The 25,706-nt window shown below is 41.4% G+C and overlaps 1 protein-coding gene across 2 annotated transcripts in view; it reads left to right on the top strand.

Moving 5' to 3' along the window:
* Mamdc2 (MAM domain containing 2) overlaps positions 1-25,706 on the top strand; it is a 152,478-nt gene that overhangs the window by 109,491 nt on the left and 17,281 nt on the right. The window contains exons 10-11 of one of the 2 annotated variants that reach the window (XR_015627734.1): positions 11,613-11,706; positions 14,760-14,908. Coding sequence is in view for 1 of the 2 variants with exons in the window: in NM_001100696.1 (NP_001094166.1) it covers positions 11,613-11,706; positions 14,760-14,912 (247 nt within the window). In the remaining variant the exon portion in view is untranslated. 2 annotated transcript variants of the gene reach the window in all.

The following is a 25,706-nucleotide window of genomic DNA, read 5'->3' as shown; positions in this document are numbered from 1 at the left end:
AGAACACAACACACAGAATCAACTAAACAGGGCTCATAGGGGCTTAGAGAGACTGAAGTGGCAGTCACAGAGCCTGCATGGGTGTAAGCTAGGTCTACGTATATGTTATGACTATTAACTTGGCATTCCTGTGGGACTCCTAACAGTGGGAATGGGGGTGTCTCTGACTCTTTTGCCTACTTGTGGGGTCTTTTTCTTCCTACTGGTCTGAGTGCTGCTCTTTTCAAAGGGAAACAAAGGAGAATGGATCTGTGGGTTGGGGGGAACAGGAGGAGTAGAACGAGAGAGTATGCACACACACAATTGTATTAGGAATATACGTTATGCACATGCATGGAAGTAAAACGTCACGTGTACACACCCTAGAGTGTGAAGTTTGCCTTAATAGCTCTGTTTATACTTTATTCTGTTTGTAGTGTTGGATTTATGAATTATAAAAAACAAACCTTTGATTTAGGAAGAAAATATTGAGGCCAAGATATAACTCGGTGGTAGGATGCTTTCCTGACAGGCATAAAACCTTGAGGTTTGATCTTCAGCACCTCAAAAAGGAGTGTATGTACTCATGTAATTATATATTAAAAGAAGATCTTTTAGTTTAAATTCCCAAATATATTAGCATGTATACATAGAAACGTTATTTATTTTAATTAATAAATATATTCATAATAGGATATACATTTATAAATTTTTGTGTGCACACATGTGATATGTGTATATATTTACATATGTAAATAAACATGATCCTGGAAAGGTGTCTTCATTAGGGTTACTATTGCTGTTATAAAACACTATGACCAAAAGCAAGTTGGGAAGGAAAGTTGGGAAGGATTTTTATTCAGCTTACACTTCTATATCACTGTTCATCATCAAAGGAAGTTGGGACAGGAACTCAAACCGGGCAGGAACCTGGAGGCAGGAGCTGATGCAGAGGCCATGGAGGGATGCTATTTACTGACTTGCTCCTCAGAGCTTGTTCAGCCTGCTTTCTTATAGAACCCAGGACCAGCAACCAAGGAGTGGCCCCACCCACAAAGGGCTGAGCTTTCCCCCATCAATCACTAGTTAAGAAAATGTCCCACACAAGAATACCCTTGGCAGGGAAGAGAGAGGCAAAGACTAAAACAGAGACTGAAGGAACACCCATTCAGAGCCTGCCCCACATGTGGCCCATACATATACAGCCACCCAATTAGACAAGATGGATGAAGCAAAGAAGTGCAGACCGACAGGAGCCGGATGTAGATCGCTCCTGAGAGACACAGCCAGAATACAGCAAATACAGAGGTGAATGCCAGCAGCAAACCACTGAACTGAGAATAGGACCCCCGTTGAAGGAACCAGAGAAAGAACTGGAAGAGCTTGAAGGGGCTCGAGACCCCATATGTACAACAATGCCAAGCAACCAGAGCTTCCAGGGACTAAGCCACTACCTAAAGACTATACATGGACTGACCCTGGACTCTGACCTCATAGGTAGCAATGAATATCCTAGTAAGAGCACCAGTGGAAGGGGAAGCCCTGGGTCCTGCTAAGACTGAACCCCCAGTGAACTAGATTGTTGGGGGGAGGGCGGCAATGGGGGGAGGGTTGGGAGGGGAACACCCATAAGGAAGGGGAGGGGGGAGGGGGATGTTTGCCCGGATACCGGGAAAGGGAATAACACTCGAAATGTATATAAGAAATACTCAAGTTAATAAAAAAAAAAAAATGTCCCACAAGCTTGCCTGCAGCCTGATCTTACAAATCTCTATCAAGGTTCTCTTTTGTCAGATGACTGTAGCTTGTATCACATTGACATAAAACTAGCCAGTACAGGGCAGATGCAAGGAAATTATTCCCATATGCTCTTTTTAAAACTTTTATTTACTTTATTATGATTATTGAGGGGGTGTATGATGCATGCTTCCCCACATGTACCATGGAGGATATGTGGAGACAGCCTTGTGAAGTCCGTTCTCTCCTTCTACATTATGTGGGTTCTGGGGATAGAACTCAGGTCATCAAGCCTGCATTGTCGGACTGTAAGCACATCCACCATGGAGCCAAGCTGCTAGCTGCTCATGCTCGCTTTACGAGGGCAAATTAGTACAATCTTTTAATTGCCATTTAATTATATTTATAAGAAGTAAAAACATCCGAACACATATAGCTTCGGCATACTGATTATATTTCTAAGGATTTATCACAAAGAGATAATTGTGAAGCCAGGCATGGTGGTACATGCCTGAAATATCAGATGTTTGATATTGGATTGAGCAATTTGGTAAGATCCTGTCTTAAGAAATAAAATTAAAAAGGGATAAAAGCTTGTGCCTAGCATTAGTGAGGCAGGCCTTGGGTTAGATCTCAGGATCCTCAAGAAAGGAAGGAAGAGATGGGGTGGAAGGAAAGAGAGTGAGAGGAAGGGGTAGAGAGGTGGAGAGCAAGTGAAAAGTGGAGAGAGGAAAAGGGAGAGGGGAGGAAGGGAGGGAGAAAGAGAATGAATGTAAATTATGGTCATGTACAGAGATTTATCTGCAGACGTTTGTCCCCGTAGCCTTGGTAAAAGTGAGAAGTGGAAATACCTGATGGCCTGTCCTGACCGGTGACTAAGCTGTGGCTTGGATGCGGAGCGGTTACTGTGGGCTCGAACTGTGGCTCTGTGCCGTGCCAAGGGAAGTATTTGCCTGTGATTCACTACTGCTCACCAGGCTAACGCTTGCCTCTGTGTCTCAGATGTGAGTTCAGCAAAGTGAGCCTTACTGTTTGAGTACTTGCAGGAGATTGCTTAAGTCTTCTCCTGGCCATGAGCTCATCGTTTGAAACAGTAAAGCCTTGAGAGTCAAGGCAAGACTGTAGTCTTCCTTTTCTGTTCTTTGCCGATTGCATTCTAAATGTCTTCTAGGAGGCATGACATTTTACGTCTTCTTTCAAGGGAGCTGAACCAATATCTCCATGTTGTGGTTGTCGTCTTGAATGTGACATATCACCTAATGAATTACATTGCATCAGTCAGGAGAATGTTTGGACAAGGAACGTTAGAGAAAAGTGGTCCAGAAACAAACTAGATTGTCCACAGAAGCAATGTATTTTCATGTTTATTGTAAATGCTTAGTGTATATTAATAACAGTGTGCTGTTTCCACAAACCAGCATTGCTTTTCACAAAATCATAGACAACCTGGAAGTCTATAAAAAGTCACCAAATGACCACCTGGGCGCCTGAGAAGTAGACACAAGAAGCAGGAGGGCCAGGGCTGAGACATGGCTCACTTAGTAAAGTGTTTGTCATGAAAATGTGAGGACCTAAGCAGAGATCCCCAGCATCCACATAAGCTGGCCTGGCTGAGGCAGCAGCACATCTCCACAATCCCAGCACTGGAGAGGGTAGAATCAGAACTCACTGACCAGTCAGTTTCGCCATCTGCTGAGTTCCAGGTTCAGTGAGAGACCATGTAAGAGACCACATCTCAAAGAACAGCATGAAGAGCAGTAGAGAAAGATACCATCTTGACCTCTGGGGTGTGTGTGTGTGTGTGTGTGTGTGTGTGTGTGTGTGTGTGTGTACACATGTGTGTGTGTGTAAACGTGTGTGTGTGCATAAACACACAAAGCAGGAAAGCATTCACATCTATCTTCCTTCGGTGACAAAATGGCTATGACATCGTTGTATATCATATGTTATATCATATGTTATCATCCTCATTATTAGGGACTAAAATTAGATTCTGAAATGCCAACAGTGATGCCATCTCTTCTCTGTCTAGTACTTACTTCTCTGTCTAGTACTTAGATCTCATGTTCATTTTCCATTAGGCTGTCCCACGTTGTATAAAATTAGCCATTTTGTGTCCCTGGTAAGGATACAACGTTGGTTCAGGCTTTGCTCTCTGCGTAAAGGAAGCGTAAAGGGGAAATGAAGATGAGGTTATAGGATGGATCAGGGATTTGGAAATTCCTTCCTCAGGTCATAAAGGAGAAGACAGGGTGGGAAAGTAATGGCACCAAGTAAGGGAGAGGAGGGCATCACAGGTGAGTAGGAGCTGCTGAGAGGCCAGAGGGGGTTACTGCTGGGTGTCTGCTAGCCAGTTCTGCATCAGCCATCATTGCAGTCCAGTGCTCAGTGACTGGGCAAGCACGGAAGCATGTTCCTGTCCTTCCCCTCCCCACTCTAAAGATCATGGCCGCCTCCTACTACAAACATCAGGTCAGCAAGAGAATGGCAAGACAAATGTAGACTCCAATCCCAGTTGACATGGAGACCTTAAGAACTAAAGATCAGGGATCCAGGAGTGTGCTTTCTGTGCTGCATGGCCTGCTGCATGGATGTGCTATGGGGTAAAAGGGATGCACTGCAATGACAATAGATAGGGTGCAGACAGAGAACGAAGCTTGACCAGACACTTGCAGGCCCCACACTGCAGTACATTTTCCTCCGAAGTATAGTCAGGACCCTTTCTACACTATGGGTACATACACTGCTATCAGACAAGGTTGGCCAACAAAATTCTTTGTGGCCAACTAAATTGGAATAGGAGTAAAGACCAGGGCAATATATCTATGTTTTATGATGGGATTTGGGAGGAAATGGAATTCTAGATTTTATCATTTCCCTTAAAGAAGATAAATTCTAGTCTCTGTGGATGGTTTTTAAAAGGACCAGGAGACAAATGTGTAATGTAGGGTCCCAACTCTGAAAACTGTTAGATTCAATGCAAAAAACATCTGATATAAAGTCAGACCCAGAGCTCTTGTTTTGTGTTGACATTCCATCAGTAAATTAAATGCTTAAAGTACTCGGATCCATCTTTATCTGTGATGTTCTAAGATCGAATCTTACAGAACCATGATTTTATTTTATTTCCTCTTATTAAAAACAGATTGTTTTTCTTACACAATATATCCTGATTATAGTTTCCCCTCCTTCTACTCCTCCCAGTTCTTCCCCACCTCTTCTCTGGTCTGGATCCACTCCCTATCTGTCTCTCATTAGAGAACAAACAGATTTCTAGGAGATAATAATTATAATATAATATAATATAATATAATATAATATAAACTAACACATTGGAATTGAACCAAATAAACAAACAGAAGGAAAAGAGTTCAAGAGAAGGAAGACAAATCAGAGACCCATTCACTCTCAAGAATCCCATAAAAGAAAAAAAGTTAAACCAGATGCCACAATACATATGCAAGGAACCTGGTCCAGACCCATGCCAGCCCTGTGCCTGCTGCCTCAGTCTGAGTTCATGGGAGCTTTGCTCATGCTGATCTAGAGAGCCTTGGTTTTCTTGGTATTCTTCATCCCCTTTGGCTCTTACACTCTTTCTGCCTCCTCTTCTGTGGGGTGCAAGGTGAAGTGAAGTGGGATAGGATGTTCCCTGAGCCCTGAGGTGAGGGATTTCCAACACTCAAAGGAAGGAAGGAAAGAGTGAACAGGGTAGTATACCTTTTCTCTATCACAAACCTGGCAAGGGTCTGGTGTGGAGATGCAGGTTTCTGTTGTGAGAATGTGTATCAGAGACTGCCTTGTCTCCCTCTAAAAATAATAGGTCCTGAGGGTCATATGCCCACCCTCTAGCCCCCACTTTCCAGTGGCAGGAAGATCTAAAGATGATGCAGATTTTTTAAACCAATGAATTGTGAGGTATGATTGCCACCCAAAGAGCAATGGAAAAAGTTGGCTGTGCTTGTGTTCTATCCCAGGATGCCCCTACCTCAGAACTGAACCTGTGTGAGCAGAGAGCGCTGGGAAAATCCGGCAGATCAATCTTTGTTACTTGTCAAAGCTAAAAGTTGACTCAGTGCGAGTTATTATGAGTATTTTCAAAGAGAAAACAAAAGGCAAACAGATGGGTCTTTTAGGGTCTTTTAAAAAGAAAACATTGGTCAGCAAAAGACATGTTTAAAAACACATGGTCCATCTGTGGTTTGTGGGACATGAAAACCAAATATAGACTCTACAAACAGCATGCTGCTGGGATTTAGCACAGTTTCCTAAGATATAGCCGGGTCTAAGAATGCTTAACTCTCACACTTTTTTTCAGATACACCTCTATGTAGTTTGTCCTTAGACATCAGTGAAAATTGCATTATTTATGCCAAGTTTCTTAATTTTGAAATTAGTGTTCTGTGCTTTGTACTTTTCTTGTTTTAAGATTCAAACACTCACTTACGGCCAATCACTACAATGAGAACAATGACGTTAGACAGTCCATCCAACTTTCTTATCCACAGCCTCTTGTTGAAGGACTATAGAGGTCCTCCAAGTAGATCATAGTGGTTTTGTGAATGATTCCACCAGTTCTGTAGTGGCCACACCCAACTACAGCTGTGCAAATGATTTCAAAGGATTTTAACATCACCAATAGAAACGTTCAGTTTAACCTGGGTTCTGAGGTAAGATCCATTAGTGACAAGAAATAACTGAGTTCACTTGATGGAAATGACTTACATGGCTTTGCTGGAACGTTTTGATCTGAAGTTCATTTATGGAGGTTGTCTTTCACATCCTAATTATGGGGCTAAATGGAGTTTGGGGTTGGTAAAGTCACTATTGGTTTGCCCCACCACTCAACAACTCGGCCTGCAGTGTCTATCAAGCATGTCATGGAAACTTCTTTAGACATAACTGAGAAACCATGCAGTTGGGCCAGTCTAGCTTTTTCATACAGACAATACCTACTGATGGTTCAGCAAAGGCCTTGTTTTATTATAGTCCACAGCTCTTACAAAACCTGACCTCCTTCCCTTTATGAAGGATATTCATTTGTGCAGGCTTCCGTTCATGCTTAACACCTCTAAAGTGAAAGCTGGTACTTTCTGTTTTAAAACAGCCTGATGCAGTTTGATAAAATGAATTCAGGATAAAACTGTTTCTCTATTCACCCCAACCCTCAACTCCTAACCCCACCCCAGTGCTCTAACCAAGAAATTATCAAGACTATCCTGGCCCTTTGCCTAACACAACCGTGATTATCTTTCCACACAAACCTGTTCTTCACCCTTCTCTTCAAAATCAGTCATTTGCCCTGCTTGCCCGGTTTCCTTCTAAGTTCCTCTGCTTGCTGCTAGTGTCCTGTTCCTAGAAAGTATAACATTAGTTTTGGGGTGTGTGTGTGTGTGTGTGTGTGTGTGTGTGTGTGTGTGTGTGTGTGTGTTTTGAAAGCAAGAAAAAGATGAAAACATAGAGGCAATTCTATTGCCCTCTGACTGTTAAAGTTTTGGGACACAAGTACTTGGAACAGCAAAGCCCTGAAAATTGGAGAGCAGGCTCGTGGTGGATAAATAGTTTGCCTTCAGGAGCCATAAAAATGCCAGGAAGGTGTGTTTGCCACCCATAATCCCAGCACTGCAGAAGCAGAGACTGAGGAATCCCTGGAGCAAACTATAGAATGAGGACAACAAGGATCATCGAGCTCTAGGTTCAGCAAGAGACCCAGTCACCCAACAATAGTTCCAGGCTTCATGTACACACATGTACATACATATACAGACGTGCATGCATACCATATATACACATACATGTAACAAAAAGGAATCTAAAAGTAAGCAGACCTAAAAAATCTAGGCTATGATTATTGGTTTGAATATTCATCACTTGTCTTGCCTTGTTTCTTTATCTTTCATTTTCAGGGCTTCTCAGTGTAGCCTTGGCTGTCCTGGAACTCACTCTTGTAGACCAGGCTGGCCTCAAACTAACAGATCCACCTGGATCCCAAGTGCTGGAATTAAAGGTGTGCTAGTACCAGTGTCTGGACACATTTTGATTGTCTGGATTTGGGACGATGCCAGCATCTAGTGGGCACACAATTGTAAGAATGCAGAGGCATCTGGCTTTAAAATATCAATAGCACTAAGAAACACCCTTTTGTGCATAAAAGAACCTGTGTGATTTTTTTTCTTAGCACAATGTAGACTAAGGTGAATAGCATTATGTATTGTTACTCAACTATACTATTTGCAAGACTACATGGTTCTCCATTTACTATGTATTCATTTTCAAAGCTAGTCTTCAATGGTGAATATTTCCCATCAAAACAAAAATTCTCAAGCATTATTGGTACCCAAGAGCCGAAACCTTCAGGCACTTCAACACACTCATTTAATGACTATAACTAGTCCTAACTTCTGAGCTATCCTGTACAACCCAGAACATCTATGTAAGAGATACCATCCAACTTCATGTCTAAGGATCTCTGTTCTGCCTCATCTTTCTCCTTCTTCAATACAGTTTAATGGACAATGGACAAGGTTTATTTCCACTTTCTAGATGATGTGCTGTCTTTGAAATAGTACTGAAACTGATATAAACATGGAACTTTAAGTCTATATGTAAGTGATTAGCACCGTCGTGCACTCAGATTATGACTGATCCTTTGTCACAGTCTCATTTCAACCCATATGGAAAGGGTTTTTAGTGGATATTCATTGTACAAAATAATGGGTTGATATATTTTATTCGTATATAAAATGTGCTTTGCTTCTAACCCCCATTATCCTCTCTCCTCATTCCTCCTGGCTCCCTTTCCTCTTTCCAAGCAAGTCTCCTTTTATTTTCATGGCTCACAGATGTGTCTTTTTATCTAAAATTTGTTTACAAGAGGAAATGTGTGGTGTTTACCTTTCTGAGTCTGACCTATTTCACTTAACAAGATGGTCTCCCATTCCATGGATTTTCCAGAAAATGTCACAATTATATTCTTCTGTATAGCTAAATAAAACTCCATTGTGTATATATTCTTTATCCATTGTGATTTGGGCACCTAGGCTGAATTTGGTTATTGTAAATAACACTGTAAGAAACATGGGTGCACTGATACCCATGGAGAGAATTCTTTGAGCAGGCAGAAGGTTATCTTTTCTTTTATTCTGGACAAGGTCAACACTGGGACTCCTCCTGTCACCAACTACCTGAAAACCCCTTCTCCATGCCAAATAGCCTTCAGGAACCATAGAGCCCACTGTTACCAAGGCTTAGGTCGAGAATGCCAGCTGCTAGACTGAACCAGATGATTTTGTTATGTTTCTTTTATTTTCTGGAATGCTGACAGAGAAGTGTCAAACAAATCTGGGGTTTGAAGACTTAGCTTGACTCTAGTGAGTAGATGATGGCTTGGAGGAAATCTTTGGTCAGACAGAAGGACATGTGGGCCAACTAGAATTTGTGAAAAACGTTGAAGTAAAGACAGCTTGGTGCTGTGCAAAATTCCTTTAACATTGTTCTCAACATACTTGGCATGGCAAAAAAGGAGCCATGTATGTTATTTGATATGGCAAGAAAAAAAAAAAAGAGCCAAGTCCATCAAGTCTATTCATGTTACTTTTTGCAATGAGGAGATGTATAGTTGTTGGTTCAACTTGGTTAGGCACTTGGTGCTGTGTGTGTGTGTGTGTGTGTGTGTGTATGTGTGTGTGTGTGTAGCATTAACTACTCTGACATGTCACTGATGAGACTGAATTTGAATAGACCTTGTGCCTATGGGCTGCCATTGCCATCACACTAGTCTAGAGTAAATATTAACTCATTATTCTACTTTTGTCTATATCTCCTGCTGGGAATTTAACCCAGACACCTGCACATGCTAGGCAAGCCCTCTGCCATTGAGCTACATCTTAAACACATCATTCAACATTTTAGATATAGACACCCTGATTCCTTTTTTTTTCAACTATAACTAATGAAAAATTATGACACATAGTAGGAAACTATGAACTAGCCATAATTTTGTGATTCTAACATAATTATATAGTTGGTAAATTTTCTAGGCTTTGTGTATTATTTTAGGTGAATTGGGGTTTGCTTTTTCTCTTTTAATTGGCTTTTTAAACTTAGCATTGCATATCTGTATCTGGAGTGGTGAGTGATTTTCACAACACTCAGATTTAATGGTTGCCTATTTCCAGGCTGTTATATTCTAGTTTATTTCTTTCTCTTTGAAAATTTAGGCTATCTCTTCTGTTGCATGCCCGCGTGCTTCTTTGGTTTAATGTCATTGTAAAATAGTGCCATAGTAAACATATAAAAGCACACTAATATTTCTCAACTTTAGAATGCATCGCCATGCAAAATGCTTGAGTTTTCTACAGGGAAAGATTTAGAAGGTGGATCCTTTTACTACTTCATATTCATTGTGCAAAAGTACCCCTCCAGTGTACTTGTGAAAAACAGACATTAAAGCTGACAAAGGGAAAGAAAGCCAGTTTTTTCTCTGTGTAGCACAATTAATTTGATAAATCATTGGATATATCAAAGCATTCCTTCTCATATAACAATAAAAATGCTAATAGAATGTGATACTGGTCAGAACTGATGACAGAAATCTTTGCTTTCCAGATGCAGAATAAGTTGCAAAGCATGAACCTAGAAAGCAAAATATCTTACATATTATTTATATAACCTCTACAATCTCTAAAGATAAAAGATTAGCAAAAGCTTTAAAGAAAGAACTCCCCTGTAGTTCCTCAGAGATAAACATTTATATCTCCCAGCTATTCCATTTATAAGAGGATATGAACACAAAGCCAGAAAACATTCACTCATCAGGCAATTAAGGCTTCCTCTGGGGAGACTGGCTTAGGGCATCTTATAGTTTGCATAGTGATCAACGGCCTCATGATCCAAGATTTCTCTCTTACAATAAATTCTGTACTCTAATAAATCTGATCATCATGAGCCAGAGGACCGTACTAGCAGCACACATAAATAAAATGCAGCCACAACATTTAGAATAGTAGAACCTAGAGAGTCAGGCATTCTCATTAATCATAAGTAAAGTTTTAGCTTCCGTTATGTCCTCCTTTGTCTTTGTCACATGAATGACGATTTATAGCTGTGAGGTGGGCCATGTGCCATACTAGCCCACACTAATTAAACATTAAGAAACATACAGATCTGTCCATTACAGTGAAAATCCAACACAAATATTTCAAGAGTCACTTTTTGGGCATCATGAAACATAGTCTTTATACTGGCCTGATTATAAGAAATCAAAAGCCCCCCCCATTAAATGTAATAACATATGATATGGATTGGTTTTTCCTTCAGACACAACGATAAAAATACTGGGCCTGATAAAATAGCCATGTCAATGTTTTTATTTATGACAACAACCAGGGACATGCATGGGTCTTTGCCTCAGAAATAGGAGTCTCCGGTTGGGTGGTCAATGGAACTTTGTTCATAATGCAAATGAAGTGCATCACTAGACAGTTCTTTAAAAACAACCAATGACATTTGTACTAGAGACATTTGAAAGGTGCTTGGAAAACAACAGCCACTTTGGAATGATCAAGGGAAGGTACTTGGAGTCTAACGGGCTTTTTCTCTGTCACCAAGCTAATCGCTTGTTTTCTTCAGACTACCTGCCCGTCTTTTGAGGATCACTCCCAGTTTTTATATTCATACACACGGTATATTATTTAAAAGTGCACTCTGCTCAAAAGAATGCAGTTCCAGCGTTGTATCCCAACACTAACTAATCTTTGCACCACCGTATCCTGTCCTTCACATGGGCAAGGAGAGGGCCTTTTCGCCTGTGCAGCTCTGTTTTGGTGACTAAATCCCAGGTTAAAAAGGTTTCCATTTTTAACTAACAAAATTCATAGCTTAATTTTTATGAATTACAGGTGGTCTTTATGAGCCTATGCAAAAGCTTTTGGGACTGTGGACTGGTAGCCCTGGATGACATTACCATTCAACTAGGAAACTGCCGGTCTCCAGGTAAGACTATTGTTCACTTCGGTCATGAGTCTCTCTAACCTGTGATAGAAACTTCCAGCTCCTCTAAGAACCTCATATATTTGACCTATGATATTCTATCCTTTACTTTTCTTGACAGTCATGCCTCTCCACGAACTTTTGTAGTAGAGTCTACAATTTGGAAATAAAGACTCCAGTGTTCCGTATGGTTTCGCAGGTGTGACTTCCCCTCAGTGTAAGGAACATTAGCGACACCTCCCTGAATGGTGGGGAGGGTGGGGAGGATGCTCCTAAACTGCCCCCAAATAGTACTTTAAAAACAAGTGCCCTTTAGCCTAACTAACATTATAATTAGCACTGTGCTCTTAGAGAATGCACATTTTCAAATAATACTGATGCATTCTTATTTCACAAATGCTTGTGCGATATATTGAGACATATACTATTAAATGTTTAATAAAGATGATATATTCTAAATTAATTGAGGGACAGTAAAACAAACCCTACAGCAGCAGCAGGGGACACAGCCTTATGCTGCTGCTATGTCAACCTAGCAATTATTTGTTGTTTTATTATTTTAGATCCTTGAGAGTCTAGACAGCATTGTTTTGATCATGTTTATCTCCCCAACTCTTCCCAGAACTACTCCCTTTCCCTATTCACTCAGCCCTGAGAGGTTTTTCCCTAAACCATTCAAGACCAATTTGTGCCACCCAAAATACTCTTGAATGTGTGTCCTTCCACTGAAACATGGTCAACTTTGAGAAACTCTTAGACAATCTGATCCTTCCTTTTCAATTAGCTATATTAGCTGTCAGTTGTGAGGGATAGGATTGGGTGCCCACTGCCCCCACACCATGCTAAGATTCAGTCTGGCTTAGCCTCACACAGATTTTGTGCCACAGCTACTGTTAGTTTATATGTGCAGCTGCCCTGCTGTGTCCAGATGTTCCCTTGCTGTCATCTACAGTCTCTGGCTATTATACTCCTCCACAGTGATCCTTGGTGGAGCAGTTCTTTCAAAGACCTCAACTCAGGCCTCCATACCTCAGATAAGATTTTCTGAATGAATCAGAATCAGAGTCGGAACTTATCAAGGAAAGGTATTAACATAGATTTAAGTTCTGGTGTCAACACAAGGTAGCTAGAAAATGAACAGTAAATACCCAAGACATGACTGCAGAGCCTCAAGAGAGAGTCTCAATGGTCATAGCCAGAATTTTTGGTGGCTTTTGAAGTTTCATTGTTCAACAGTTTTCTAAGACGTTTTCATTTTTGGTAAAAGAGATCATAGAGTGGTTTCTGATGTGCACTGATAAACTTAAAGGCTGTTAAAAAGACAAAACCATAGGTCACAGGGCTGAGGGATTTCTAACTATTTTAGTCACAAGTGAGTTGAGACATATTCTATCTGCAGAATAAGTTCATAATCTCGTTTGTGAGTTTTTCAGAACAAAACATATTTGCATCTGATAATGGAGTAAGATTAAACACTAAAATTATATTTGTTTTTATGTATATGAGTACATTTCAGACACACCAGAAGAGGGCATCAGATCCCATTACAGATGGTTGTAAGCTGCCATGTGGTTGCTGGGAATTGAACTCAGGACTCAACCAGTGCTCTTAACCACTGAGCCATCTCTCCAGCCCAACAGGAAAATCATATACAAGTAGTAAGCAAGGCTCACTGCTACTTAAAATAGTTCTAAACTTGTCAAAATCTTCCACTCTTGGCTGGCTTGAGATTTTAACCAGACTCCAGAATGAGCTCCTCCAAGCCATTTCTTCATAATTTCCCTTTTATCTTTATCTTACTTCAGATCAACTCCTGACGGTGGGACAGGAGCATGCTAGGCATGGTGGGTAATGGGTGAGCGAGTGGTACACCTCAGAGATCTTCCTAAGCATCTCCTTTACAGCAGCCAAAGTGTAGCACCTGATGCTGGAGAATAGCTGAAAAAATTATTCGGATTGGTGGCCTGGCTCAGTGGCTTACATAGCTTACCCGGGCTCTGTATTTTCTCTCCCACAAAAAACAAAGGAAGGAAGACATCTTGTTTTCTGAGCCTTTTGGAGGACAGTTACAAAATATCTGCACCCAAGGCACAGAACAGGAAATGGGGCCTCAGTAATTAACACTGTATACAAAATTAAATACAAGAAAAACAAAAAATAGATCATCAAAATTTTACAAAGAATGTGGATGTAGGGAGGCATAGCAAAGTTGAGACAAAGAAGAAAATCATCACTGAGTTGAGAGACAGCATTACTCTGGTGGTAACGACTTCTGCTGTTCGTAAAGATACCATTCAAAGACAAGTATTGGCTAGAGGTGTACTGCTCGCTAGGGTGTGCAGGTCCCTGGCTTAACCCTCAGTGTAAAAAAACACAGTTGCATCTGGTAATGGAAAATGAGACTTTTATTAACAAAATAACAGTTCTTTGTACTTTTTTACTACTAATGATTGTATCATTATGTGTCCTAAATTCTTCACACACATCATTTTATTTAATCCTCGCAATCCTATGAAGTGGATGCCATTAATATCCACAAATACAAACACGAACACTGAGGAACAGAACAATGACATCATCTGAGCTGCATGGTTCTGCCAACAGCAGTCAGTTGATTTCACCCATCTCTGCTCCTCCTCCAGAGGAGTCATGGAGCTGATCTGAGCAGACCCTTCATTCACCCTGGGTTTTTGAAGAAAGCTCTTACATTATACAACTTTTTCATTTTTGTTTTTATTTTTATTTTCAAAGAGGCAGTGTATCTACAGTTTTCAGGGCTCTGCAATTCCACTCAAACAAACTCCCGAGTTGGGGGAGTGTCATGCTCAAAGTAACCCAATATTTCAGATCTAGAGTTTGGATTCTGTGCCACCATGATAGGCCCCATGATGGAGCATAGACAAAGCTGGATAGGCCACCTGTGGGGGTCTGCCTCTCCATAGGCTTGACAGATGGCCAGACACCTCTCAGACATGCAAAGTGGGCTGCTAGGAGCCTGGGAAAATACATATTCATTGACTGTCTCAGTAATTGCAGCACCTGCTGTTTCCTTACAGAGAGACTTCCACCTCCACCTGGAGAGTGCACTTTTGATCAAGATGAATGTGCGTTTACACAGGAGAAAAGGAACCGGAGCAGCTGGCACAGGGGGAGGGGAGAAACACCCACCTCCTACACAGGACCCAAGGGAGATCACACTACTGGGGTAGGTGAGTTATGCCACATGGTGCTGTTTCCTAAGAACATAACTTAGCATACTAGTGGGCATTTACTGCATTTTGAACGTTCAGATTTATGTCTTGTGTCTAGAATGACGTGCATGGTATTCTACATACACAAGAATTTTAATAGGTTCATAGGGAAATTGTCTTTTGTAACACTGCTTAATGTGTATTACGAAGGCAAGCTAGAACTAGCTTTAGAGGAACAATAGTAGAAAGCAGTGAAGAAAATCAAAATGGACGCTAACAGGCTTAGTGTGTAACTGGGGAGATGGAGAACAGGCAGACATGTTCAACTCTGTACTTACTATAGATGAAACAAAGACAGAAAATTCATCTGTGCATCTCGAGTCACTGTTCTTGTGATGAAGCAAGGAGAGCAGATAGCTAGAGGTGGCATACTCTCTCTCTCTCTCTCTCTCTCTCTCTCTCTCTCACACACACACACACACACACACACACACACACACACACACACACACACACAAGGTCTTGTTCAGGCTGGCCCAGAAGTCAGGATCTTCTTGTCTTGGCCTCCTGAGATCTCAAGAATTTTGATATACGCCACCTTGCCTGGCTAAGGCATATGTGTTCAACACAGAATGTGTATGTTACAATAAGACAGACTCAATGTTGGTTTTCCTCCTGCTACTACTGTATATCAGCAAGTGAAAACAGTGGGAAAGTCTGCCTCTGTTTGGTCTAACAGTTAGATTGAAGCACAGCCTCAATTCACAGTTCAAGAAAGGAAATTTGTCCCTGAACTAAACTCACAGAAATCATTTATACTAAGATTTAGGGTCCATATAGAGAAGCCAGTAGGATATGTTGGGTTAAATTGTGTTGTACCTTATGACTAACCTCAAGACAAACATATGTCCAAGTAACATAGAGCAACATTCAGTGTACATAACCTTTCTACTGAATTATCCAAGCATGGTAAACACAACCACAAATAATTTTATTTTTCTTATATCCTTGACCATATACCCTGAATACTTTTATCCTCATTCCTGGGTCAATCCCTTAACTTCCAGTTTTGCTGAGTTATTAGAACAGTCATAATTCAGGCATGTTAAAGAGTCTAGTTCATGATATCTTCTGCTCCTGAGATTCTCTCTTCTATCTTTTGTATTCTGTTGGTAATGCTTGTATCTATGACTCCTGATCTCTTTCCTAGGTTTTATATCTCCAGGATTGTCTCCCTTTGTGGTTTCTTTATTATTTCTATTTCCATTTGTAGATCCTGGATGGTTTTGTTCAATTCTTTCACCTGTTTGGTTGATTTTTGTGTTCTCTTTTAAGGGCTTCTACCTGTTTACCTGTATTGTCCTGTATCTTTATATGGGTGTTATTTGTGACCTTCTTAAAATCCTGTAACACCATCATGAGTTGTGTTTTAAATCAAATTCTTGCTCTTCTGATGTGTTGGGGTATCCAGGGCTCACTGTGGTGGGGGAACTGGTTCTGATGATGCCAAGTGGCCTTGGTTTCTGTTGCTTAGGTTCTTGCCCTTGTCTCTTACCATCTGCTTATCTCTGGTGTTAGCTTGTCCTACTGTCTCTGACAGTGGCTTGACCCTCCTGTAAGCCTGTGTGTCAGCACTATTGGGAGACCAGCTCTCTCCCAGGGGGATCTGCGTACAGATTGCTGTGGCACGGGGTCAGCTCAGGGCACAGACAAGAACCGGAAGGATCCTGTCCCAGACTGCTCCTCAGTTCCTGTGTCCTAAGGGCTCCAGATGGGTTCCTCTTGGGCCAGGAATGTGAGCAGAAATGGTGGCCTCACCTGTGCTCTCAGGTGTGTCAGCACTTCTGGATGACCAGCTCTCTCCCAGCGGGATCTGGGTACAAAGAGCTATGGCCAAGAGTCTAGTCCAAATCAAAACCTCCATTTGTCATTCCTTCAAAAAGCTTCTGATGTCCTCAGCTGAGACTTGACTCCTTGTTTCAGGAGGATAAAGGGGAGGCCTGCCTAGTCTTACATCTTTATTTCAACACTTTGCCAGCCTTCCCTGTTTGGCATCTTCTAGTTCAGGATAGGTAGAGGAAGACTTAAAAGAACTTTTAAATATTTGGTGCTATTTTAAATTCTCTCTTGGCTATTGACTATTCCCTCATTGTGTCAGATGTCAAATGCCGGCCAGTTGGAACTTCCGCAGCACAGCCTTTCTAGCAGTGCCCACTCTACCTAAGCCCTTCAGAACCAGCCCTTTGTACTTGCTGCCTCCCTATTAAGGTACACACCTTTGTACAGCCACCCAGGTTTTTCTGAAAGTTTCTACTTTCTTTGAAGAGCATTTTATCTCATGTACTTTCCCAGATTGTCACTGGCCTCAGAAACTAATGTGCTGTCACATAAAATGTGCCACCTGGCCCTGCAGCTGCCCTTTCCCATGCTGTATTGGCAGATGCAGGAAAAGTAGTTCCTCACGGCACAGTGCTATTGAAAAGATTCAACATTGGCCAAAGGTAAACCAGATGTCCACTTTCAGTATTGGCTAATGATTCTAACAATACTACACCCTGAGGCTCCCGCTGAAGACAGATGAGGAAGTTACACTGATAACTATCTGTCATATCTGGAAACACTTGGGTAGCATACAACAGAAACAGAACTCAAACCAGCTTCAGTGGGTAGAGGGCTCCTTCTGAATTTGGATACTGGAAAAGATCCGTTCAGGCATATCCTGATGCAAGGGATTAAAGGATATAGTCATGAGACTCTTCGCTCTTTTTCCACTGCTTTTTCTGGATTGGTTTCGGTCTCAGAATGAATAGCCCACCGTGGCAAGCAGAGGTAGCCTCATGGACTTTCAACACTGATTTCTGTGGAAAGAGATAATATGATGAAAATCTCCAATCTGAGCCCTTTTTTTGAGAAAGGGTTTTTACAATGGAGTCCTGGCTGACCTGAAATGTGGTATGTAGACAAGGCTTAAATTTACAGAGATGCATCTGTCTGTGTCTGCCTCCCGGGTGCTGGAATTAAAGACCTGTGATGCAATGCCCAGCAACAATGAGCCTTATTGCCTCTGAATAGCAATGTCATGAGGGCCGAGCTGAATTCCCACAGTTCCAAATATTGTGATTTATACATGATAGACATGCAAAAATCATTGTGGGATAAGTGAACAAATGCATGAATGAATGAGTGAGTAAGTAAAGGAATAAACAAAAACATTTACTAGAACATGTAAGAATAGTCATTATTTAGCAAGACCTCCAATAATTGTCTTGGCAGTACACACTTATAATCAAGAGGCTGAGGCAGGAGCCTGGGTCATATAATGAAATCTGGGCCACTCTGGGCTGTATAACAAGTCCTGTACCAAAACAAAAACAAGCAAACGACCACTAAAACCCTCCCTAGAAAAAATGGGATTGTGGAGAGATAGAATTTTTGCTATCAGGGATGCAATAGAGAAGAGCAGATCAGTTTAACTCATCTGTTATAAAAATGGTTTCCTGGGAGAAGGTTGATAGTTTTTATTCCTTTTATGCGAACATAAAGATTTCATTTAGAGGTATAAAAAGATGCCATCAAGCATTAGCATAAGATGACTATGGCAGAGGAATGGGGGAGAATATACTGGATAATAAAGATGGTGGAATGGCTTAGTCATGAAAGACAGGGCAGGACCAGTAATAGTGGAGGCGCCTCTCCTGAGAAAGAGCAAAGAAAAACAATGAAGCCAGGGGTCGAAGAGACTCCGGCATGGGCTTTGGAGTTGGGATAACCCAACAAATTCACTCACTGAGGATGGCCCTAGGGAACCTTCCTACATTCTCAGTTTCCGGTTTAACTTCTAGAAAACGAGAGTAACTACAACTACCTACTCAGTTACCTGGTTACAGGGAGTGGTCCCAGATCAAGGTATCAGCATGACTTCTTTCCTCTGGCTTCTCTGGCTTGCAAATGGCTACCTTCTGCCATGTCCACATATGGCCCTCCCTCTGTGCCAACACATCCCTGAGGTCTCTTTTTTTATCCACCCTAACAGTCCTCTTTTAATTTGATTTCATCTTGAAAAGCCCAGTCTCTAAATATAGCCACACTGTTGAGGTTAGAGCTCCATCACGTGTGTTTTGGAGAGCTGCAGCTTAACCCATAGCAGACTCCCTCCCAGGAGTCAGTGTCATGGAATGGATATCAAAAGAGAAGGAAAATTTCTTTCATGTTAAATGGGTGACAGCCCCGGCCTGCTCCTGCTCCTGGTGGCTTTGTGCTACACTCTAGGCTTGCCTGACTTATAGAGCATGCTCTACACACCACATAGAACATGCTCCTCCACACACATTTGAATCTATGAAAATCTATCAAAAACATGTGCAGTATGTATTAAATAGCTCATAACTCTAGTCCTTTACTGACATCATTACTGGCTATGGGAACATATGTTAATTAACGTGGGTGGCTTTGAAGATACTGTGGTTATGTTTCCTTTGGCTCTTTTAAAACTTAAAAGACCGTTTCAGCTGGCTAGGGTGAAACTTCATAGAAAGACAATGAATACAAATGTTTCTTACTGAGCTTCGCATTTATTCTGAATGAGTACTAGACACATGAAATGGAGTTCTCTGGTGCACAGTGTAGAGAATGTTGATTTTTAAAAAATAAATTGTCTCACCTGCTTCGATATTAAATTCCAAAAGATTCGCAAGACGCCTTTCAGACTTTTGACTGGTAAAATATTTTGGGATCTATATTTTTATTCCTGTGCATAGCGATGCAAAGCAAGAAGACAAATTCTACTATACTATGCCCAAGGTACCTATAGATATCTAGCATTGGGTTAGGGCTATCAAGTACTTTAATGACCCTCTCACTGTAAAGCTCGGGTTTGTTTGATGAATATTTACTCCTGCCAGGACTCCGTGCCTGGAATCATTATACCCTTCCTACAACCTGTAATATAAGTTAAAAGTCCCGATTTCCAGATGGGGAAATAAAAGCTTGGAGGAGTTAAATGTCCTTCAGAGTTACATAGTAGTAACCAGTAAAGCGGGGACTGTATTTCGGTTATACTTGGTTCCAGTGATCATATTCTTTGCACACTGCCTCACTGGCTTCACTGACACACCACACATGACTCATGATGCATGTGGTCAACAGAAATAATCCTTAATCAACAGAAATGAACTATTTCTACTGTTTATTTTCTGATACTATGAGTGTAACTCCAGGAGTACACCCCATTCCCCTAGCCACATGGAAAAGTAGCTTTCTTGTCTTTTAGTTTTTAATAGTATGGGCTAAATAAGGCTGACATATCAGCTCTGAGATCGAAGAGAAATGAGTGTGACTCTTTCAAAAATGAAAGCATAAACAGACTCCTCTAAAACAACTGACTGGGTTTCTCTATGCATTTATTCAATTGAGGAGAGAGTATGGGTGTGTGCCTGCATGTGCCACAGGGTGAGTGTGCAGGTCAGAGTCTCCTCTCTGTCTACCATGTGGATTCCTGAGATTGAACTTAAGTCATCAAGCTTGGGGCAAGCACCTTTACCCTCTCAGCCATCTCACCAACCCCACAAACAACTAATTATTCACGCTACCAGCATCAGAAGTGATGTCTGTAAGAATCAAATACCTTAGAATTTGAAGTTACCATTAATATCACCCAGTCCCATTCCACATTTTCCCAGTGCTCAATACCCATTTAAAAAAAAATCCAAAAAGCTTGGAGCTACAAACAAAGCAATAAAGGTCAAGTCGTAAAGGTGGTGGAACAGCACAGAGCAGCAGCTCTCCCTGGCAGTGCCTTGAAGGGTAAGCCAGAGTAGATCAGGAACGGTAAAGAATACGGACATGGCAGGATGAAGTGACACTGGTAGGAAACATGTAGCCCTTTAAACAGTGATACAGCTTTCGGGGATGCTAAGTTACAATACTAGCCATCGGATACTCTCAGCTTAGAGTCCCATGAAAGTGGACACTCAAGTGCGTCCTTATATAGAGGTTGCATGCTTAAAGCTGAGTCCCCACAACAGGAATGGGGGACAGAATCATACAACAAGTAAAGTAACCCCATACAGCCAAGAAGCATCCTTCACTTGGCCACTGCTATGTCTAACTGATTGCTTGAGGTAGTGGAGACATCTAATAAATGCGTTGGTCCCAGCCATCCAATGGAGAGTACGAGGGGAAATCCTTTTCCATACACTCCTACCCTCACTGGCTTAGATATGTGACTCCTCACGAATTCCCATGGGTGCAGAGAAATTCTGCAGGGGCTTAAGCTAGGAGTGACTGAAGACACCTCTATTTTGAAAACCAAAGGCCATCAGTTTCTGCCTTGGATCCAAGATAAGGCATCTACCAAGGTGCTTCTGAGTCAGTTTTATCTTTTCAATTTCCTTGCTTAAAGCCTTCAGTGTAGAGTTGGCAAAACTCAAACAAGGGAAGCCAAAAGGAAGGCAGGGGGAAGGGTCAGAGAAACCTGTGTTATAGACAGCTGCATTAGATGGTCAGTCAATACATGTCCGATAAATGAAAAGAAAAGCTCAGGAAAGCCACACTATAAATACGTCAAGCTGCTGGGTGTCTGTCAGAATCAATACATCATCTCAGGTTAAATAAAGACAAGCCCTGTGAATGGAGCTCTTCGATTTAGCTGCCAAATGGGTCAGATGATGCTGATTTCCCAGGAATGGAGTGTTTGGGAGGTAGCCCACCTCTTCTGACTCAGTGTCTGTGCCCAACCTGTTCCCCATGAGTGCCTTAGTAGGAAAGGTGCAGATGAAAAGGGGCTGAGTAAAAGTGTCACTGCTCTTAGCATGACCCAAGCACTTCCCCAAACAAGCACTCTTGAGCGGCTAGAGAGGCTGGTTAATTGCCAGAATGCTGATAAAGTTAGCTTTGATCATCGCTTCTGCCAGTGTTCTTGTTGCTCTTGTGGAGGTCTTCATTCTGCTTCTTTGAAATCCTTCCCACCACCTGCTTGCTTTTTAATAGTTCCAAGTTCATTGGTGAAATTCTCCATCTTATCCATTTTCTTCAATATACTCACATATTTTATATACTCATATAAACATAGGCATGTGTTTTATAGTGCTGGGGATTGAACCCAGAGCCCTGCACGTAACCGGCAAGAGTGGCGTTATTAAACTATACCCTAACCCTTCAAACTTGTTATTATATACTCAAACCTTTAAACTATAATCTCTTATGTGAGAACTCCACATATGGGCTACCTATTTCCCACAAGCTTGTCTACACACACACACACACACACACACACACACACACACACACACACACACACACACACCTTAAAATCTATGATAAATTTGACTGAATTTTTGAACTCTCATCAATGAAAACTCACAGAACACTTCTGTAATGGTGTTTTCCTGCTAGAGGACAACTGAGGCAGTATGAGGTAGGGCTGTGGCTCTGCTTCCTGGACACACATCTGGTTCTGTCTACACCCTCCCTGGGAATGGTTTCCAACAGCGGCATCCTGAGTTTATTGAGGAATTGTCCTCTCTACTATGTACTAAGTTTAAACACTGCCTCTAGCTGGAGAGAGGGCAGGAAACAGCACCTTGTTTTGTGTTTAAATTTCTTTCTCTTGGTATCTTCGAGCAAAGAACTTGACATATACCCCAAAAAAAGACTGCCAAGTGATAAATTCTGTTTTCTGCCCCCTTTTTCTTATAAAATGTGGCCCTCCCTACCCCTGGCTGCCTGAGAGACTTTGAACACTACTTTGTGCTCACATCAGTGAGTCTGTTGGTGTCTTTGCCATGATACCTAAAGAGGGAGGCAGCTGGAGACATCTCCGGCTCATTTTGTGGACTTTCCATTTTCTCTGGAACAGCTCGGTTGGTTCCTCGATGCCTTGCAACTTAGGACATTCTCTGGATGCTCTGTTGTTACAGAGCCTCCCTGTTGGATCAGGATTGATGGAGACGATGTGAAAATCAAAGAAGAGAGCGAGCTCTAGCAAACCAACAGAGGGTAGTAAAAGTGAGGACTGTGCATAAAGAAGCAAGAGGCCTGAGATTTTACAGAGCAGGAGAAGGAACTTTTCGGGTGGAAGATCCCATCTGTAGATCTGGTTGTAAATGCAAACAGCAGTTGGTAGGCCGACCTGACTTTCTGATCAGGAGCTTTTTGGCTCCTAACTACCTACTACCTAAAGACTTTAGGAGCCTGCAACTTTCCTGTCTGCAGAGGCTTGTAAGTCATTAACCCTTCAAAAGCCTTGATTTTTTTTTCTATTAGTCTGTCCTAAATTTCCTCCAGGTATATTAGCAGTATCAATCACACACTAGAGGCCAAAGAGGTGGCTCTGATATCTCCTTCTGTAACAGCATTTTCTTATAACAGAAGTTAAGAGCATTGCTTTATTTTGTACTTCAATGCAACCAATCACATTTTTTAGAATATTTTTGTTTATATTTGACAATTTCAAATATGTATACATATGTATACACATCTTAGTCATATGGAACCTTCATCCCCTTTCCTACTCTCTAGACTCTTCCCTAAACCTTCCCCTTCCCACCTTCATGTCCTCTTCTTTTGTCTTTTGTTTTTTTAAAGAAATGACCCACTGAGCCTGCATGGGTGTGGGGTCATCTAGCAAAGCATGGGCCTACTAGTGGCCACACCCCAAAGAAAAATGGCTCCTATCCCCCAACAACCATCAATTGCCAATAACTCCTCATTTATGAATGGAATCTCATGAATCTCTCCCACATCCACTCCAGAATGTTGACTGGCTTGACCTTATGCCGGTCCTTGCAGATTACCACAGAGGATGTGAATTCACGAGTACAGTGGCCATGTTGCGTCTCAGCACCCTCCACTCCCTCCAGTTCTTCTATTGCATTCTGCCTTTCCCCAATGTTTCCTGAGTCCTAAGAGGTTGATTTAGACGTCTCATTTGGAGCTGAGCATTCAACAGTAACTTAAACTCGGCATTTGGATCCAGTATATGTTTCCCACTGTCAATACAAAAAGAAGCTTTTTTTAACTAAGTTTTAGAGAAGCACTAATCTATGCGTATAAACAAATATTTAGAAAGCAGTTTGACATCATGTTCATTGCAAAACAACAGTAGTAAGTTCTCTCCTAGGGCCTATGACCTCCCAGTCATGGGATTTTCACCAAGTTTAGAATACCAGGTATGACATCCTTCCTATGAAGCAGATCTGAAATCCGATTGGTTGTTCTCACAACAGCCATGCCACTAGTGCACAGGTAGGGACTGAGCCTAGCTCAGTCTGCTGACACGGAGGGTCCACCTCTAGGTAAGTCTACTGATGAATTTTCTTGCCCCCAGCCTGCTTTCAGCACTGTGAAGGCCAGTCAGCCCATGTGCTACTATTCCCTACTTCCATTAAGGACGTCATCCTCTCCCTCTCTCACATGCCCTTTCTAGCTTTCTGACCACCAAAGATACCCCACATTCAATACAGAAACATAAAAATTTGAAGCTAGCATCCATGTGTAAGGGTCCATGAAGCACCGGATTTTCTGAGCCCGAGTTATCTTGCCAGTCCCACACATTTCCCTACAAATTTAATAATTGCATTTTCTTTATAACTGAATAAAATTCTATTGTGTAAATACATCACATTTCATTACTTAATTATCGATTGATGGACAGCTAGGATAATTCCGTTTCCTAGCGTTATGAATAGAGTGGAGGTGAGCACACTTGAACAAATAATTCAGTAGTAGGATATAGAGTCCGTGGAGCATCCGCCCCAGAAACAGTGTAGCTGGGCTCGGTCACATGGTAATTATAGTTTTGGCTTTTTTAATTTATTTGCAGTGTGTGTATATGTGTTCTGTGTTTTATAGTTTGTACTTTCTTCTCTTAATTTATTTGGGGATCAAATCATAGGCATAATATCATGAAGAAAAAATAAACCATTTAAAATGTTTAATTTAATGTATTATTATTATCGATTGTTGTGTGTGCACATAAACACAGGCATGCGTGTATGCCGTGGAGACATGTGGAATATTCATTTTGTCCAGGGATGTTTTAGATATCCAGGTTGTTTTCTGCATCCATGTGAATTTTGAGATTTTTTTTCTCCATTTCTGTGAATAACGTCCTTAGAATTTTAATGTGGATTGCAATGAATTATACCTGCTTTTTTAAAAAATAAATTGATTTATTTTTACATGCATGTCTGTTTTTCCCGCATGTATGTCTGAGCACCATTTGCATGCACTGGCGCTGGATCCTCTGGGATGAGTTTTTAAATCTGCCACCTTATCCATAAGTCTTACCTCCTGATCACAGCATTTAGAATCTTTATATCTCTGACACCTTATAGCTATAAGTATTCGTTGGTGTTTTCTGCCTCGTCTGCCAAAGGTCTTGTTATATCTGAGACGATATTGCAGTGTCCTATTCTTTGGCAAAGGAGGATATTAAAAATTTATACAGACTCTGTTGTAAACTTGCCAACAGTTGATGTTACAGTCTGTGTCCTTCTTTGTGTACCTCCCCATTCTGAGTAATAAATACCAGGGATGTTATGTTAAGAAAACTATCTTCTGGAAAATATCATCCTGAGTGAGCTAACCCAATCACAGAAAGACATACATGGTATGCACTCACTGATAAGTGGCTATTAGCCCAAATGCTTGAATTACCCTAGATGCCTAGAACAAATGAAACTCAAGACGGATGATCAAAATGTGAATGCTTCACTCCTTCTTTAAAAGGGGAACAAGAATACCCTTGGCAGGGAAGAGAGAGGCAAAGATTAAAACAGAGACTGAAGGAACACCCATTCAGAGCCTGCCCCA

The sequence above is a fragment of the Rattus norvegicus genome, chromosome 1 (genome assembly GCF_021556685.1).
Source record: "Rattus norvegicus strain SHRSP/BbbUtx chromosome 1, alternate assembly SHRSP_T2T, whole genome shotgun sequence".
Classification (NCBI taxonomy): Eukaryota; Metazoa; Chordata; class Mammalia; order Rodentia; family Muridae; genus Rattus; species Rattus norvegicus.
The sequence above is the reverse complement of the archived record's forward strand: the minus strand, read 5'-3'. Positions and strand labels throughout refer to the sequence as shown.